The sequence below is a fragment of the Convolutriloba macropyga genome, chromosome 7 (genome assembly GCF_964194025.1).
Source record: "Convolutriloba macropyga chromosome 7, txConMacr16.3, whole genome shotgun sequence".
Classification (NCBI taxonomy): domain Eukaryota; kingdom Metazoa; phylum Xenacoelomorpha; order Acoela; family Convolutidae; genus Convolutriloba; species Convolutriloba macropyga.
Window position 1 is genome coordinate 28,009,272 of NC_134474.1, and position 20,292 is coordinate 28,029,563.

A 20,292-nucleotide genomic window follows, 5' to 3' on the forward strand; every position below is an offset into this window, starting at 1 on the left:
ACCCCATTGAAACTGAAAAACAATTTTGTTTGCAGAAAAGGCGACTCATTATAAACAAACAAATTATACTCTCACAACGTTATCATCTTCCTTTTGAAGTTTGTTCCTGATCGAAGTTTAATCGGCCGCTAAATTTGAATGGATTTTATAATTTAAACAGAACGCGTCTCGTATCCGCGCGCCCTTTTTAAATTCCTGGTTCGAAATTTTGCTTTTTATCAATTTTCGACGCTGATTATTTTAACGTTCTTTTGATCCGCATCAAATTATTATTATTTAACACAATACTTTTGTTTGAGCGGAATAAAATCGCAATTTTACTCGAGTCACACAACATTACAAAACATGCGCACCTAGTTTACGTTTTGTTCTTGATTATTGTTTAATTGTTAAATCACCTCTATTTGTTTATTTTTCAAGTCGAACACACATATTTTAGTTGATTTTCACGACAGGAGTTGAAAACTAGTTTATTTTCAATGATAAAGGACGAACAAAGTTTGTTCCCACGGCTTTTTGCCTGAATGGAAATCGTTAAATAAGAGAAATTATCATAAGAAGGAAAATTTAAACCACAAAGAAAGAGATGTGTGTTAACACGTGAAATTTTGACATTTTGCTCCCCAAATCCGGAAAGCGTACTGGTCTAAAACGTTAATGAGGAACAGTTTGGCTAATTTTGATTCGCTGAAAATTTCACTTTTTGCATTTATTCACGCTTTCCGGTATATTTCACCGCCCTTCTTTACAAGATAGAATTACAGTTAGAGGGATCGTAAACTAACAGACTATTAGTGACCATATTAAGAGAAAAATAGTTGCAAAATTCAAAATAAGATTGTTTATTTAAAAAATCAATTAGTTTTAAAAGTCAATGAAAAAAATTCGAATAAAAACTAGATATATTAATTTAGTATTACTTAGGAAGCTACTTGGACCTATCACCAGTGCGCTTCTATTTGAATTGTTGTGTTCTTTAATTGACCTAATAAATATCGACTTTTTTAATAAACAAAACGGACTTATAACAATCGGAATTGTATTTGGATCGTCAGTTTCCAATACTGGACCAAAACTAGCCTTGCTATTGCGGTTCCTTCATTCAGAACACTTAATTGTTTCGAATGTTATAGATATAGATAGTTTGTTAGTAAAATTAACCAAAATAAATGCTGCGTTTTGATTATTATTGAGAAAAGTTAGCAAAAAATGGCAAAACTTTAATCCCAGAGCACTCTGAATAGAAATGGAAGTAAGACTAGCCGGCTTTGCATTTTATAAAGATTGTGTTTGTAGTTTTTTTTGGTTGTCTCTCCAGGCTAACTTAATCAAAGTGGACTAAAGAAGCTTATTTCGTGCAATTTTTGATGAAAAACGCCGAATTTTGAAATATTTATCCAAAATTCTAGCCAAAAAGTTAAATTAAAATAGTAATCAATACTTTTTTGGAAAATCAAACCAATAACCGTGTTGTTTACCATTTTAACATATTTTTGCAAAATTGACTAAATAAAAACAACGCAAATCAGTCTCAATATTTACAAAAATTTAAACCTCTTTCAATAACTCGCTCTAGAAAACGAAATTAAAAAAAATTAAATTCCTTTTTCTACGTTGAATGAGCTTTTTAATGATACCACTCACAACTCTCTACGATTAAAATATTGATTGGTCAAAACTGTCTGAACGAAAAACCCATTTGAGTATATACCCCCCCCCCCCCCCCCCACCCAAGAAGGGTCGGAACAGTAAACAATAAAAGCTAAATGTTTTTTTGAACTATATCACACGATGATAGCAATCGAATACTAGACGTCTCTTTTCCATTACAATTAATTCCATTGTACAAAATCGGATCACAATTGTTTTATATAGGCAATAACCACAAGATTGAATGAATTCGTTTTCGACTTCACGTTTTGCAACAATTGGACTAAAACAAAAAATCACATCTCCAACAATTTTCTCGATAGCTGTCAATCTGTTCGAACCATGGCATAGTTACAAGACACTGTAAACCGGCACCGTACACTGTTTTAAACTCCCAATTGCGCTGGTCTTGAATACTGTGTTGCAACGTATTTGTTGGCATTGAAAACCCGACTTTGGTTGCATTTTCAAAATGTGCCGTCGTTTATGATTTTAATTAACCATGATTTAAGTCAATGCAAATATTCCGATTAACCACGATTTTAAGAGTTTGATGAAATTCGTTCACTTTTACTTGAAAAATGGCCAAATTGAACGTTGCCGTAACATTGAACGGAAGTCAAATTGCAAGTCAAAATTTGTCTATATTCACATTTCACAATTACTTGACAAAAATATACAGGCATCATGCATTATATTTTCCTCTCAAAATGCTTGTTTTCTAGTATCCTTAAGCATGTCCGTCAATCTCGAAGTACCAGGCAGGGTGTACAAATTGCTTTTAGGTCATTCGAGGGCGCCTCATTCGCCTTAACTCAATTAAAACGGAGTTTTTGTTACAACGCCAGACCGGTTGTTGATTAATGTATTTATTATATTTCTTAAATAAATTAAACGGCACTTTGTTTGTTTTTGCCTTGTGTTTAATCCGGGGCCAAATATTTCGCTCCAAATGTCAACTTTAAACCCGTACAACACCTTTAACTTACATCATGTGATAAACCCCATCTATTGTCAAAAACCGATTAAAATCGAACATGACATTCGTTATCAAAGATTAGTTTTATTGATAGACAAAATGGCGTTTTACTAACTAAAACCCATTCAAACTGAAAAACAATTTTGTTTGCAGAAAAGGCGACTTATTATAAACAAACAAATTATACTCTCACAACGTTATCATCTTCCTTTTGAAGTTTGTTGAAGTTTGTTTTGAAGTTTGTTGCTTGATCGAAGTTTAATCGGCCGCTAAATTCGAATGGATTTTATAATTTAAACAGAACGCGACTCGTATCCGCGCGCCCTTTTTAAATTCCTGGTTCGAAATTTTGCTTTTTATCAACTTTCGACGCTGATTATTTTAACGCTCTTTTGATCCGCATCAAATTATTACATAGCATTTTGCACAATAGTTTTGTTTGAGCGGAATAAAATCGCAATTTTACTCGAGTCACACAACATTACAAAACATGCGCACCTAGTTTCCGTTTTGTTCTTGATAATTGTTTAATTGTTAAATCACCTCTAATTGTTTATTTTTCAAGTCGAACACACATATTTTAGTTGATTTTCACGAGAGGAGTTGAAAACTAGTTTATTTTTAATGATAAAGGACGAACAAAGTTTGTTCCCACGGCTTTTTGCCTGAATAGAAATCGTTAAATAAGGGAAATTATCATACGACGGAAAATTGAAACCACAAAGAAAGAGATGTGTGTTAACACGTGAAATTTTGACATTTTGCTCCCCAAATCCGGAAAGCGCAGTGGTCTAAAACGTTAACGAGGAAAACTATGGCCAATTCTGATTCGCTGAAAATTTCACTTTTCTTTGCAGTTATTCACGCTTTCCGGTATATTTCACCGCCCTTCTTTACAAGATAGAATTACAGTTAGAGGGATGGTATACTAACAGACGAATAGTGACCATATTTGCTAATTAAGCTCTTCTTTCCCTCACTACCTCCTTTTTCTTTCCCATAGGGCTTGTATTGGGCGATTATTGTTGTTTCATTGGCTGCAAATGGCGGCTGTAAAACCCGGTCTATTGGTACAAATGGAAACAAAAAATTTTATATTTATCTATTTTTTTGAATTACTTCCCGTTTTCAAGTCGCTTTGATAAACGTAGAATTTTGCAAATAGTCATCAGTTCTCGATATTTTTGAGGTATCCTTCTCTCGCTTAAATCATTTTATGCACAAATTTGAACATTTTGCAAATTTTGTGGTATCTAAGTTAAGACAATAATAAATACGCGTTTCCTGAGAAACTGTTGCTAAAATGAAGGAAGCATTCAACTTGACCGATTTACCCTTTAACTTCTATTGCTTGAACTACTTTCCCAAATTTGGGGCTATTCTTCTGGACAAGTACGTATCCAATTACGATTATGAGGATTTAGATTTTATGATCTACACATGCGAAAAGTTTATCGACTCCTTTACTTTCTGGCAAATTTGGCTCTATTGGACAAAAGTTGGCGTTTTAAGCCTTGGATCGATTTTGAACTTGTTTGTTTTGTTCATTTTGTTGCTCGGTTATCCAAAAACGGCAACTGATATTTACTTGATCAGCATTACTGTTGGTGACGTCACAATTTGTGGGGCTTCGGTGCTGAACGGGTTCATGCCCGAAGAATTACAGGGCATTTGGGTGGCTGCCCTGGCTGAGATTTTGGGCAATTTGGGTAAGAACCACTTTCGATTTCTTTTAAGAACGGCTTCCAAATTTTTTTGATTGTTTGTTCGCCTTACAACAAAGTTAATTCACCGCGTTTTGAACAGTACAAACTAAAACTGATCTAAAAGTTATGCTCAAAATAAAATACTGACAAGAAAGAAAGTAAAATAAGCAGAGATGGACGAATATCAAAAGTGTTCGTGGTTCTGGGTTCCAGGAACAAGAACCAATTATAACATAAATCGATGAAATCGATGGATGAATATAAAACGGCCGCTGAACGGGTTTTTCCGCGGTAAAAATTGTGTTTTCAGACAAATATTTTCATAAAACTGCGAAGCTGTAAGTATACTTGTTACCCAAAAATTGGTTCAGCGAACGATTGTTCTGAAAGCTTCTCAAAAAAGATTCTCATGAAAAGTTTCAAAAGTTATAATTTTTTGCTATTTTTACCCCTAAAACGATGACAATCAACCGTCCAAAAGTAAGCTGCAATATGACTGATAAGTGAAAACAAACAACAAAATGTTTTACCTATTTAGATTATGCATTTTTCACTCCATGCATTTCGACGGTAAATGTATCTACTGAGGTTTAACGATGTCAATATAGAGGAGTCTTAAAGATCAGCTGTTGTTGGAAAATGCCAAACAACCTTCGATGCCCACCAAAGGGCATTTTTGAAATTGCTTCTTTAAATAAAAAATTATAAAAATAAATGTTACGAAAAACTTTCAAACTTTTCAATTTTTCAATTTTTTAGATCGGTATTGGTGGAACCATTTTGATATGCAGTCAGCATAAAGGCTGTTATAAATAGCTGTACGTAGTAAGCAAACTTCTCACAAATTGATGCGGAAACCAATTATGAAAAACAAATGTTTCTCAAACAAGGTTTTGAAAAAATATTTTTTAACTAGCCTCGACCGCATGAGACACTAAAATTATGTACACTGAACCTGAAAAACGTGAAAAAAACAGCAAAAATTTTATCTGGGCAATAATTCCACTTCTTAAAAGAATGAGTTTGACTTTTTTTCTGTTACGGTAAACTTGCTTCCGTTCCAGTCTCTGGCTCGATCAAATAAAAATTACGTGGTCCTGACTTTAGGATTTTTGTTTTTTTTTGCAAAAATTTTTGTTTTGAAGAAAATAAAAAACTCAAACTTTTTTGCTCCTACGAATTTATCAAATCAGTTGCTAATGTCAAAGTTAGGAAAAAATATAAAGCCAAATCAGTGTCGTCTTGAAAAGTGAATTGAAATGTTGAACTTCACAATCAGTTTTAATTGAAAAGCTCGGGATATTTGAAACATCCGTTTCATTTTCTTTACTTTGTTTTTCGGGTTGCCCATTTTTCGAATCCAACTCTCTTTTTCTGTAGGAACCATTTACCTTAAACCGCTGAAATTTATAGATGATTCAACCACTGCCAATTTTGAAGGTTTTGAGCGTTAACCGCACGTTATACTCTTCTGTTTTTTTGTTTTGCTATTCCTTTTGAAACTTTTTTTACCCTAATGAATTATTAATAAACAAAAAATAAGCAAATTTTATAATTATGAAGTGATTTATGCGTTTAAATTAGTAACTAACCTCACAATTTTCAATTTTGTGTAACCCCAATTTCCCTAAGCTTCCAAGTTTTATAAAATCTTATGTATCCTATTTTCAAAGAAAAACTTTGGACAATATAACGAATTTGCTCGGAAAATATAAAGAAAATAAGGAATTTGCTCGGAAAATATATAATGTAGGATTGAGTTTGTTTCTGGTATGCCAGTATGATGAACTCCCTTATTTGAACCAAATTATGGAGTAATCTATACGCTTTGGGAACATATCTCAATTCAATTTTTTCTTAAAAATTGATTGAAAAATACTCTGTTTAAACTTATGAAGTAAACACCTGAGTAAATAAGAATGTTCAAATCTGTGAATTTTTAAATAATATTGTTCGTGAAAAATCTCATATCTGTTTCAAATAAAGGCAATCAGGTTCATGAACTCTAATATCCAGTACTTAATAATTTTAACTCAGCATGTAAGAGAAAATGAGTATTTAACACAAAAATTTAATCTGAATTAATGCGCATGTTCAAAAATAAAAGAAACAGCGTACAAGGGTTTCAGTTGCATCTATCAAAAAGTATAACGATAATTTAGGTACATTTTTTGAATTTTAAGTTAGTTGTAATTTAAGTTTCAGATTTTCAGTTTAATTCTGTATAAACCAAAACTCTACTCTGAGAGCTAAAAAATTGATGCTTCTGTTTTTCTCTCTTGGATTCGTGAAAATGAAAAAGCGAAAAGTTTCCGAAGAAAAAAAACTTTTGCATATATGTTCTCCATTTCTACGAAAAATGCTGGAACAATAACGGCGAAGATTTGTAATTCATTATTTACAGAGCTCAAGTGCGGAATTAATTCATAAACACGGAAAAGTTTTCATTTGTTTTCAAAAAGTAACGTTTACCAATTTAACTGGAGATTTTTTGGTCGTATATTACCCGTTTCATACCCTTTTACTCACCTGTTTCTTTGATTCTATATTCCACAACGCAAACCTCAATACAAAACAGGTATTGAGGTAGTTTATTCAAAAATAAGAGACCAAATGATCCTATTAGACAATGTGGCACCAAATGATTAGACAGAGATACTGGATTGGTTATTTTTTGTTTCAATTTGGAGAGCACAGAATAAAATTGAGTCTTCCTGTTACCGCTGCTAGTGACAATGGCCAGTCCTGGTGGTAGTACTCCTCCACCTGCCGTTACTCCCCCACCTGAAACTCCCATAACACATCCAAATCTTTCACTTGTATCTTTTTCAGGCAATGATCCTAATCAGGATGCCACTTCTTTTTGGAACTCTGTAGAAAACAAAATACTCTTTTCACTAGGAACTAGGCCTACAGCACCCGCTGCACAAACTAGCTATGATAAAAGGCAACAATCCTTATTCGGCTCACTTTTAACTGATACAGCACTAGAATGGTTTGAAAGTGAAGTCACAGATGCTACAAATTGGAATACTTTAAAAGATGAATTTATAAAAAGATTCACAGACGGTAGAGACCAATTTTTAAATAATATTGTTCGTGAAAAATCTCATATCTGTTTCAAATAAAGGCAATCAGGTTCATGAACTCTAATATCCAGTACTTAATAATTTTAACTCAGCATGTAAGAGAAAATGAGTATTTAACACAAAAATTTAATCTGAATTAATGCGCATGTTCAAAAATAAAAGAAACAGCGTACAAGGGTTTCAGTTGCATCTATCAAAAAGTATAACGATAATTTAGGTACATTTTTTGAATTTTAAGTTAGTTGTAATTTAAGTTTCAGATTTTCAGTTTAATTCTGTATAAACCAAAACTCTACTCTGAGAGCTAAAAAATTGATGCTTCTGTTTTTCTCTCTTGGATTAGTGAAAATGAAAAAGCGAAAAGTTTCCGAAGAAAAAAAACTTTTGCATATATGTTCTCCATTTCTACGAAAAATGCTGGAACAATAACGGCGAAGATTTGTAATTCATTATTTACAGAGCTCAAGTGCGGAATTAATTCATAAACACGGAAAAGTTTTCATTTGTTTTCAAAAAGTAACGTTTACCAATTTAACTGGAGATTTTTTGGTCGTATATTACCTGTTTCATACCCTTTTACTCACCTGTTTCTTTGATTCTATATTCCACAACGCAAACCTCAATACAAAACAGGTATTGAGGTAGTTTATTCAAAAATAAGAGACCAAATGATCCTATTAGACAATGTGGCACCAAATGATTAGACAGAGATACTGGATTGGTTATTTTTTGTTTCAATTTGGAGAGCACAGAATAAAATTGAGTCTTCCTGTTACCGCTGCTAGTGACCGTTGTACTGAAGTGTGCTACACTCAGTAACACTATTTGATAATCTTAGTGCTATTTTGAGAACTTACGTTATAGTGCGTGAAGCACAAACTTGATTTGGACAAAGTCCATTTTAACCTGTGAACAAATTACTAAGTAGTTTTGAATAAGCTACTATTTTAAGACCACTAACTTAAACTGAGAATACAATGACGTGATATTATCACGCCACACAGATAACACCAAGTTAACCTTGGTAACTCTGTCGACACTGTTATCTCTATCCAATAGGATACTAGAGAACCACGTGTCCGCAAGTATAAAAGGAGCTTGCACGCTCAACTACCAACACTTTTTGGTCCCTGATAACTTCTGATTTAAAATCATACTCCCGTATTGCTCCCTTGCTCAATCTCAGCTTACTTGAGATATTTTTCTAACTTAGAATATTTTGTGACTTGTTCTTAACTAAGAACTCTCTAAGTCATAAAATATTAACTTAGCACAAATTTGGAAATCAGGTAAGTTCAGCTTAACTTCTCTAAGTTATAATTTAACATCTCTCAAACTCTATCTAAGTTACAAGTTAACTTAGAATAGTTCAATCTGTGCTATTTCAATCTTATAACTTTAATTATTCTATCCCTTAATGCTCGGTTCATATTTGATGCTGTTTAACATAACTTATTAATTCATATTTGCATTTAACTTTATTTAATACTTAACTATATACCAAGAGTAGAACTAGGGGTTGAACTCTCAAGTTATACATGTGGTCCCGCGATTAACCCCGTCGTTTAAGTATCTAATGTACGGACCAGCAGTATAAATGGTGGTCCCAGAGAGGCAACTTCAATTTAACTTGTTCATTTAATATAGAAAAGGCATTCTCAATTTAACTTGTTCATTTAAACTATCAGAGAAGCCTGCCTAAATTTAACTTGTTCACTTATTGTAGAAAAGCCATTAAATTAACTTGTGTAAGTTAACTAGTCAAAGGGCTTCTCACTAAAATCCCTTTTTGATTTTGATTTAAACTATTCCTCTGTTCTTAATAATTCTAATACAATAACTTCAGTCCTTTAAACAATGGCCAGTCCTGGTGGTAGTACTCCTCCACCTGCCGTTACTCCCCCACCTGAAACTCCCATAACACATCCAAATCTTTCACTTGTATCTTTTTCAGGCAATGATCCTAATCAGGATGCCACTTCTTTTTGGAACTCTGTAGAAAACAAAATACTCTTTTCACTAGGAACTAGGCCTACAGCACCCGCTGCACAAACTAGCTATGATAAAAGGCAACAATCCTTATTCGGCTCACTTTTAACTGATACAGCACTAGAATGGTTTGAAAGTGAAGTCACAGATGCTACAAATTGGAATACTTTAAAAGATGAATTTATAAAAAGATTCACAGACGGTAGAGACCAATTTAGGTTTAGACTTGAGGTTGAGAACACATTTAGGCAAGAAGGAGAATTAATAAAGAACTATCTACATAGAATAAAGAGTGGAGTTGATAAAGGTTGGCCAGAAAAGATACCAACAAGTATTGAAGGTGATGACAATATAAGAAAGGAGAAAGAAATCCAACAAAGACAGCGAAGTCAGAAATACATAGATTTTGCTATAAGAGGACTAAGACCACAAGGTTTAAAACGCAAAGCGCACGAGAAACTTATTGAGAATCCTTCAATAACTTGGACACAGTTTGTCGATCACTTAGTTGTAAAAGACTTAACATTTTCTGTAACAACAGAATCTAGTGGAGCTTCAGGCATAGATAAACTTAAAACACTCGAGAGCAAAATTAACGATTTAACCAGTCTTTTCAAAAGCAACGAAGTGAATGCTATAGATACTCCTAGGCCTAGAGACCCAAACATAAAAGGCAGACCTAACAGTACTAGATTCTGTGATTATTGCAGAAGCAATGGTCATTCCATCTCTAGATGCACAAAGAAACAGATAGATGATAGTGTTAACAAATTGAGAAAGGAACTAGTTGAACCAAGAAGGCCAAATATAACATTCTCTAATGATTACAGAAAGAATAACCGAGGCAATACAAGATTCAATGGTCCTAGAAACCAAGGCTATCAACCAAGAGGTGGCTACTCAAACTATAATCCTAGGTTCAACAAGCCTAACTATCAACAACAAAATACATCTTTTAGCAGCTATGGCAATAGATTCACTCAACCATACGAACAAACCTTCCCTCAGCAAAACACCTATAGAAATAATGAACCAAATCTTGAACAACAATCACCATCACCACAACAACAGCAACAGCCACAACAAAGTGCTAGCTTCTATACACCAAGTAGAAATAACAATCTACAACAAAGACAAACAAAACCCAACAATATTCAGCAACAACCAAATCAAATAAATTTCGTTGAAGGCGACGATGACTACGTAAATGCTATAACAGACTTCTTTCCTTTAAACTTTTGAAGTCTCCGAACGCTACTAAAGAAAGTAGTACTAAGTCAAGAATTTATCTCAACTTATATCACTTTGCCACCGGAGACATTAAAAATAATAGTGGTTTAGAAGTAGAATTCATGATTGATCCAGGATCAACTTGCACTATCATCAACCATCCTACATACCTTGCTTTAGTAAACCTTGGACAAAATTTGCATTTACAAAATACAAATTGTGATTCAAAAACATATACTGGTTCATCAATCAGAATGCTTGGCTACACAACTATTCAATCTAGCTTCGAAACTGACGGTAAATATACAGTCCCCCATAAAGTATTCGTTACTAAAGAGCAGAGACAGAACATAATAGGTATTGATTTTTGTCATTTGTTTTTAAAAGCACTTCACTTCGATATCCCCGCAGAGAATTAAAAACTGAGGAAAACCTAATTTGCTACGGCTCACTCAACAATGAGAAAGATTACCCATACATAACTGAGATGACTGCTTTAAACATATCTCAACCAATCTTTCTACAACAGAAAAGTACACAATTGCACAAGCAAAAGCACCCCAGTCAAGCCTTATTTCCACCAGGAACATATTTCATGCCCCATATTAACGTTGCAAAAACTGACCTAGTCTTTGTGAACACACTTTGTCCACAACCTGAAGAATTTCTACCAATATTTATGGAGAATCAAAAGAATCACCCAATACAGATAAATAGAGGAGTAATAGGTTATGCTATGTGTGATATAACTGACAAACCTATACAAAGATACAATATCAAAAACTGTGCCGAATTTACAAGTACAATACTAAACGAAAGTGAGGACTATAACAGTTGCTTCATACTGAACACAGTAGTAAATAATTTACAAGAAGGACAGCAAGTTCAAACAAATTCTTGCATTAGATATGTAGATTTTCGTACCCAATCTATATTTGACTCTAATATGCCTATAGCGCACACGATATCCTGAGATGCAGAAATGAGAAAAGGTTTTGCTAACACAATCTCCAAAAGAATAACCTTATTAAAGGACTACTGTAAAAGTAGAAACTGTGATATAGGTGACATAATAACTTTCAGATCAGATAATAACTTAGTATATAATCTCATCACTAAGGCTAATCATTATGAAAAGCCAACAATTGACACAATCAAAACAACACTACTTGCTATGAGAGATCATGCACTAGGACTAAATTTACGCTGTATAGCGATGCCAAAAATAGCTTGTGGTTTAGACGGAATGGATTGGAGAGAGATATCTTCTCTAATTGAACAAATCTTTAAGAATTCAGGAATAACTATCTATGTGTATACAAGCAAAGATGATATTGATAAACTACAAAAAGTAGAAACCAATACACTAGAACAGGAAGAGGTGCTCGAGATTATTGAAAGTGAGTTAATAGAAAAATGCAAAGAAGATGAGAGAGAACTAGCCACAGACTTCTCTACCGAAGCAAAAGAGTTATGTAGACCTAAAGTCAACGAACAGTTTCCTAAGTTTAGAGATAAACTACAAAGCAACCGAATCATAAATAAGGCAGTTAGTGATTTTGTAATTAAGCAAAATAGAAATACAGTTCAAGACATAGAGTATCTAGAAAAGTTCTTAGATAACTTTGATTTCACGCAAAGTGATTTGACTGATGATGAATTGTTTGAGTTGATAGAAATAATACTTCAGGATAATGATGTCTATTCACATCATAAGTATGATATTGGCAAAACTAAACATAAATTCCATTTACCCCTAAAGAAAGACGCAACCTTTAAAAAGCAACGACCAAGCAAAATACCCATTCATCTCAGAGATAAATTAGAGAGACTAATGGATGAATTAATTCAAGCAGGGATAATCAGAGAGCTCAATGAGAAAGATGATATGAATAGTTGGTTTGTTAATCCCGTCATCATATTACCTAAGAAGGATTATGTAAAACTAGTCATTGATGCTAGATACCTAAACTCTATAACTGATACAAGTAATTCTAGTTGGCCACTCGAACCACTAAACGTTCTAATGACAAGAATAACCGGAACTATATTTACAAGTAGTGATTTATCATCGGCTTATAATCAAGTACCACTAACTGAAGATACACAGAAGGTTACAAGTTTTATTGTAGGAGGCAGACAGTACACCTATCAAGTAGGATTTTATGGTCTTAAGCCATTACCCAGTTTCTTTAGCAAACTAATGCGTTATGCATTTGGACCCCTTATAAAACGTAAACAAGCCATAACATATATAGACGATACTTTATTACAAGCTAAAGATAAACAAGAAATGTTCACAATAGTAAAAGAGTATCACTCTTTGCTTCGAAAAGCAAACCTTAAAGCAGCCCCCAATAAAACAATGTTTTTCTTACGAAAAGTGAGATTTCTAGGACATGTTATATCTAAGAACGGACTATCGCCTATTGCTTCGCGCATAGATGATATTAGAAACCTCAAAACGCCAGAATCGAAAACAGAAGTTTTAAGAGTTTTAGGAATGATGGGTTTCTATCATACCAATATTTTGAACTTTCACATAGATGCAAAACCTCTATATGACTTAACTAAAGATACAACATTATTCAAGTGGTTACCAGAACACGAAAAGGTATTCACAGACCTTAAACAAAGATTCTGTCACGATATTTCTAACGCGTTTCCTTCTAATGACTATCCCTTTCATATACATGCTGATTCATCTAATTTAGGAACAGGTTGTGTTCTTATACAAGATTTTCCTGATAGAAAACGTATGATTTCAGCAAACTCAAGAGTATTTGATAAAGCTGAACAAAAGATGTCCCCTCAACATAGAGAGCTATGCGGAATAATATCTGCATTACAAACTTATGAATTTTATGTTATTGGATCCCCTTTTCCAATTTACCTATATTGTGATCACAGACCAATTCTATTTCTTTGGTCACGAAGAGGGCAAATGTCACATCGTTTCTTTAAGTATCAAGTTGTAATAACTAAGTTCCAAAACTTGCAAATTATATACACTGAAGGCAAAAACTTAGCGTTCCCTGACATTCTTAGCAGAAATGTTTCTTTAGCAGATGCTAAACTTTATCAACTAGAACACAAAGTGATACCTAAAGATATAAAGTTTCATATTAACGGAAAAGAAGTTAACTACTCTGTATTGCATCAAGACGATAAGGACGCATCAGCTAACGACTGTTATCCAATTATTGCTCAAGTGAAAGGCGAAAGAAAGAAACTTATTAATATAAATGATGAAGGTGACTTTAGCGTAGATGATGCACCAGACTACATAAATGAACACTGTAATGCTATACACAGTTTCTCTGATTGTTTTCGCTACGGCACACAAATAAATCAAATAAAGAAATTAACTTCAGAACTAACTAGCGAGTATGATAATCACTACTATTCCGAGATAGAAGAAATAGCTGAAATAAGTGATGACCGAGAAGGTTATGATGACCAAGATTGGTTAGATCTAGTAGAAGGAAATATTGAAAATTCACTTATTGAACAATTAGAATCTGCTAAAGCCGACTATATCAGACGGACAAAATTTAAGAAGCTTATTGAACCAGAAGCTTTTCAAAACATCTCAGAAAAGGATGTCCACACAGATACATTAGATTTAATAGCTAAAGTTACAGATTTTGCAAAAAACGCTAATCTTGACACCGATAATATTCTTGAAGAACAAGTAAACGATTCCGTGATAAATAAAGTTAGAGATTGGCTAAAAGTAGGCAAAGCTCCAGAAAAGGACTACATTATTAAACAATCTAAAGCACTACAAACCTATAGAAATAATTTCAACTTGTTGTTTTTAGAAAGTCAATATGATTTACTCTGTTATTCCGAACCGTGTGAGGACGGCTCTTTTGACGTTAGGATATGTGCACCACTTTCACTATTTATAAAGATATTCGAAGTCGCACATACGCATGAACTTAGTGGTCATAGAGCAGAAAGCACAACGTACAATAGAGTTAAGCGATATTTCTATTGGCCCGGTATGTTTAAATGGATTGAAATGTTAATGCTAGATTGCTTAAGTTGCCAAACTAATAAGTCAGCACGCAAAGACTTGAACGAAGCACCCTTAGAACCATGGGGACAATTAGAAGCTATACCCCTACATACACTTCATATTGATCAAAAAGGTCCACTACGACCACTTAGCAAAGGAAATAGATTTTGTCTTGTAATAGTAGACGCTTTCTCTAGGTTTATACAAGTATACCCTAGCAAGAATGCTGAAGCTCTCGAAACAGTAAATCAACTAGAGAAATTTATAACTACATTTGGTATACCACAACAAATAGTACATGATAACGGCAAGGCTATTATTAGTAATGATTTCGTTCACTACACAAGTGAAATGGGAATTACACTATGCCCCCGAACTGCATATTCACCGTGGACTAACGGCAAAGTAGAAGTACAAAATAAACATTTGACTAATTACCTAAGACATTTTATTAGTGAAAGTGTATCTAATTGGTCCGAGTACACTAGTAAATTTGCATTTTCACACAATACTGCAGTAAACTACAGTACGGGATATACCCCTTATGAAATACTATTCGGAACGAAACCGCAAATACCCTTATCACTAAAGTTAGGACTACTACGAGATAATCAAAAGAAATTCACATCAGAGTATTGTAATAGTCTACCGCCACACTCGCATAGTGAAGAAACTTGTAATAACAAAAAGATAGAGAAATTGTTACAAAACAGATTATCTAACGAAATGTTAAAACGAGAGAATACATTTAAAACTATATACTCGAATACCTACACTAAATGTAGACAAACTACGAATAAAGCGCACAAGTATAGAAATAGATTCAAACTCGGAAAGCCTATACCTGAAGGTAGAAAAGTATTACTAGAAAATCACTCTAAAGGACTACTAAAGTCTAAAAAGCTACAAGAGCTACGCTCAGGCCCTTACACTGTGCAACGAATGCTAACTAATACTACATATGAGATACAACATGATAAAACAAATGAGAAGAAAACCGTGCATAGAAATCATATAGTACCTTATTACCCGAAAGAAGAAAAAATACAAGAGTTAGTTGAGAACTATATAATCCCAGACGATACGGATGAGTATTATACTCAATATAATAAGCATAATATATCCAAATCTAATGCCTATAGAGGCGCACAACATATTGCTATTTCACAGTGGCCTTTAGTAGAAACACAACCTACTATAAATCCTAATACTACACTACAGCCACCCTACAATGTTGAGGCTACCCCAACAAAGGACTCAGGCTTAGAATCGCTACAAACACAAGTAGATAACACTACACACATTCAAGGCACAAGCTCTTCTAATTTTCTACCCCCACGCATTTCAACCCCCTACCCTATGCAAAATATGTATTCACCTAATAGCCCACAGCAAGAAAATTTTTCTACACCACCTAATAATACTAGTAAATTTAAAGCTACACGCAAATTATTCCCCCAAGCAACGCATAATAGCCCCACATCATCACCTTATAATCCTACACCTACAGCATCGCCTAATATATCTAATTTACCTGACGCAAATGAAGTATTAAGCAGACCTCAACGTAATAGAAAAGCACCTACATTCTTTGGTGAACCTATTCCTTCTGACTTGATACATAAACTCAAAAAGAAATAGAGAAACAAAATCTCTTTTAATAATAATTTTTATATTAAAAGCGCCTTGCGCACCAAAATCATAAAAATAATAAAAATAATATTTACAAAACTGCACAAACCAATAAGTTCGTTTGCTTCCTCAGAGAAACTTCTCCAAAAGCCCCCTCACAACTCGACACATTAAAGATTCCTCCTCGAATGCCAAGCACTTCTTATAGTTCCATTTTCTTATCTGCAAGTAACAGTCCTGCAATACAGGTCCCACTTGCAGATCCCACCAGGCCCTTTGCAATGCCACCAAGCGATTTTCCAACTGTATCACCCTGTCCCACCACTCGTCAACCCCCTCACTCCTCCGTCTTGCGTACAATCTTATGAAGAACTGAAACCAAAATATGCACCTGAATATTACACATTTCCACTTAATATCACCTAACATTTCTGTCTATTCTTTTACCCGGGTGAAAGCCTCAAATAACCAAATCATAATTGTTATTTAGAGTTTAAAACATAGAAACCAAAAATTAAAAAGTAAACTCACATCATCCCCCAGGAAGAACTTGATAATATCAGCCGTGTCTTCTGTCACACATTGAGTAAATCTCCTCTCCCAAGGAGAGAAACTTCCTCTTGCTCGAAGTATCCCATCAATTTCATCATCGGTTAATACCAATGATGAGGTCCGGTAACTAGTTGAGAAGAAGAACAAGAAATCTTGTGCCCCTAACCCATCCACATCAGAGTAGAGGAAGTGTAGATACTGCCCCCTTCGAATCTGCTCCACCGATTCGCTCACTTGTTCCAATTGCATCCCCCGCACAGCAATGCTCCATCGGGCAGCATCTAACTCCTCTCGCACTTCCTCGGTCTCTCTCAAATAATTTATCGTATACCAGTTCATGACTAAACGAATTAAAATATGAAGAAGAAAGAAGTGAATAAAAGAATGTATGAAAGAAAGAAAAATTAGAAGATACAAGATTAAGAAATTAAGGAGAAAAGAATAAAAAAGATTTAAGTTTAATGAAGAACTGAAAGTTGAAACGAAGTGTTCAGGAAAAAGTTAAAGAAGAATCAAAGGTTGATATTAAGAGTTAATAAGAAGTTAAAGTTCGGAAGGAATCTAATAATCAAGAGAGCAACTTGAGTTAACGAGAGTTAAAGGCAAAAAGCAAATAGCCCACTCAACACAAATCTTACACAAAGTACGCAATTAATCACCGTTGCAAGCTGTTACACACCCATAACTTCTATACATGTTCAACACTCATACATTTTTAATATTCTTGCATACCTTTTATTGCAAACTAACGCTGATAACACATGTTACCCAAAGCAAAGCTAAGTAGAAGCAAGTCCCCCATGAACAAATACCTTATCTAAGTTAAATACCTTAAGTACAGAAATTTGTCCCTTGCAAACTATTTAAACCCACGTAAAACCGCATTTAGTCAGGAAACGCACATTTAAGCAACCCACATAGTCAACAAATAGAACTAGCTTTACTAGCTTAAGGACCAAAGGAATGTGTAAAATAAACATTAGAGCACTTAATTACAAACAGCTAACCGCAATTTTAAATTCCGCACGTAAGAATTATGTCGCCTAAGTGCAAACCTTACATATTTGTCAGGAAGAGCTATAACTCGATGAATTTATCCGCTCAACAACTCAGACCACATAGTTGCACAAACGCATGCTTGCTTTAATAGTTCACAAAAGTTTACAACACACAAGTTAGAAATACCGTACTATAAATCCCAAAAAAAGTTAAAGTTAGTGAATTTATTTCTGTTCGCGTTTTTTATTAACAATTCCGATTGTATTTAAACTTTCAGATTTTTAAATTAAAATCTGTGATTAGTAGATATACCCTGAAATACCAACTGACTTTTGAAAAGGAGTTAGCAAAAGTTTTAAAAGAAAAGTGAAACTTTTCTATATCGTTACCTTACAATCTTTAAAGTGTTCCCCTTTAGAGGTTTTACACGATAGACAAGTGAAAGTTCGTTATAGAACATAAAAAGTATTAGTAGTTAATGTGTTCAGAGAAGAATTTTCATTTTCAACCAAAAAGTCGTCACAATTTCATAACAAGGACATGAAATTGGTGAAATTATAATTTTTGCGTAGAAAAACCCAGATAAAATGAGTTAAACTGAAAACAAATTGTTTTTCGCTGTCTCATACACGTTATAGTTGCCCATACAATGTTCAGTTAAGCGATTAGTAAATCTGAAGCTTTAGCTTTAGAACAACAACAATTTTTAATTTTTCCCCATGTATTAAGATTTGGTATAGAATAAAAAAGGTAGCCCTAGAAAGTCTCAATTGTTTTTCCCGCTTATTTTTGGTTCAAATAACGTGTCGGCACAGCAGCTATTGCACTGCCAAGTTTGCTCAAATTTGAAGCTCTTTTCATAAAGTAATGACCAAATCAAATTTTCCCCCATGTATTAAGATTGGCTATAGACAAAAAAAGGTAGCCCCAAGAAATTAGCAAACTTTTTGTTAATTATTTCTATATCACACAACGTTCTGATGCACAAACTACCTTCAGCCCAAAAATCATCAACCTTGCTATCTTAGTTATGAATAAATTCAACTTTCACGATTCGCCCATGTATTAAGATTGTTTATAGACTAAATACCTAACTTCATGAAATAAATGACAATATAAGATATATTCAAATTAATATTATGCCACCTTTTAACCTAGCTACTATCGACAGACAACACGTAATACACTGTTTGTTTTCATTTTACAGGAATGGTCAAACACACACATAATTTGTGCCCAAAAATCTGCTAATAAACGCAATTCTGTGCTAAAAATAGAGAACTTAGCGCAACATTTCAATCATATCACAGTTTAACACCATGCTATATGGTACTAGTCACGGCTAGTAATTGGCCAATCAGAAATGAGCACACATATTTTGGTAACTTAACCCTGAAAACCACTATTTAAGAGCCTTACCCAAATTCAAAATCACTTTTCTCAGTTACCTTCTGAAATCAATCACTTCTTTCTCTCACAATTCAGCTCTACATCTCTCTCTCTCTCTCTCTCTCTCTCTCTCGCTCTCTCTCTCTCTCTCTCTCTCTCTCTCTCTCTCTCTCCCTTTCTTTCTCTCTGTCCCAAATTCTATCTTTCACATTTTGCCTCTTTCATCTAATAAACTTAGAAAACTTAGCAAAGTTTTCAAGCATTTCAATTTGTGAACACCAAACATTTGCAACAACACATCTCCACAAAACATATACCAGGTATCTCAGTTCAATATTGATTCTCAATTCAATTCTCAGTCACTGACTATAGCAGGAGTTCATAACTCTTTAGAGACTGACAATTCAGAAAGTTTCTAAATCCCGACAAACACTACCTACACTAAACACTTTCATCACCAGCTAAACACACCACAATACACCGACACCGTAAAGACAATCAATCCTAATATATGACCGAAGTCTCATTCGACCAAAACGGTTTTCTTATTTCTCTTTCTATCAACCCTGATACACTTGTGAAAGTTTCCATTAAGGCAAATCAAAAGCTGAAATTTAATAGTGAATTTAACACCTTAACCAGTTGTCAAATTTCTAACGAAGTAAGAACTGTAGTATTCTTTGCTACTAACTCTAACGAAGACCCTATTGCTGTCTTCTGGGGAAAATACAATCCTCAACAACTTAACAGTCTATTACTTCAAATTCATTCATCAAGCCTAGTTGACTTAGACATTTTAAATGTCCCTTGTTTGGTTTTAGAACCACCAACTGATCAATGAATATTCCGCTAAACGATTATTGGGTTATAGCTTCAAGAACAACTTTCTCAACTTCCTACAGTCCTTATAACATCCCCCATAAAATTCTGAAATATAATAACAAGTCAGCAAAAATTGATCGATCATATTTCATATAAGGAAAACATTGTTATTTTCTTCGTTAAAGACCAGTTTGTAAACTTAGAAATAATTGTTAGTTGGACGCCTAACAA

At 33.9% G+C, this 20,292-nt stretch overlaps 1 protein-coding gene across 2 annotated transcripts in view; it reads left to right on the forward strand.

Moving 5' to 3' along the window:
- The first annotated feature begins 2,971 nt into the window (after positions 1-2,971).
- Positions 2,972-20,292, forward strand: part of LOC142342186 (thyrotropin-releasing hormone receptor-like) — a 62,922-nt gene continuing 45,601 nt past the window's right edge. The window contains exons 1-2 of one of the 2 annotated variants that reach the window (XM_075393412.1): positions 2,972-3,130; positions 3,943-4,338. In XM_075393412.1, coding sequence (XP_075249527.1) covers positions 4,059-4,338 — 280 coding nt within the window. In that variant the 5' untranslated portion in view covers positions 2,972-3,130; positions 3,943-4,058. Of the gene's footprint in view, positions 3,131-3,167; positions 4,339-20,292 lie in introns of those variants that run through there. The other variant, XM_075393411.1, reaches the window with a different exon arrangement.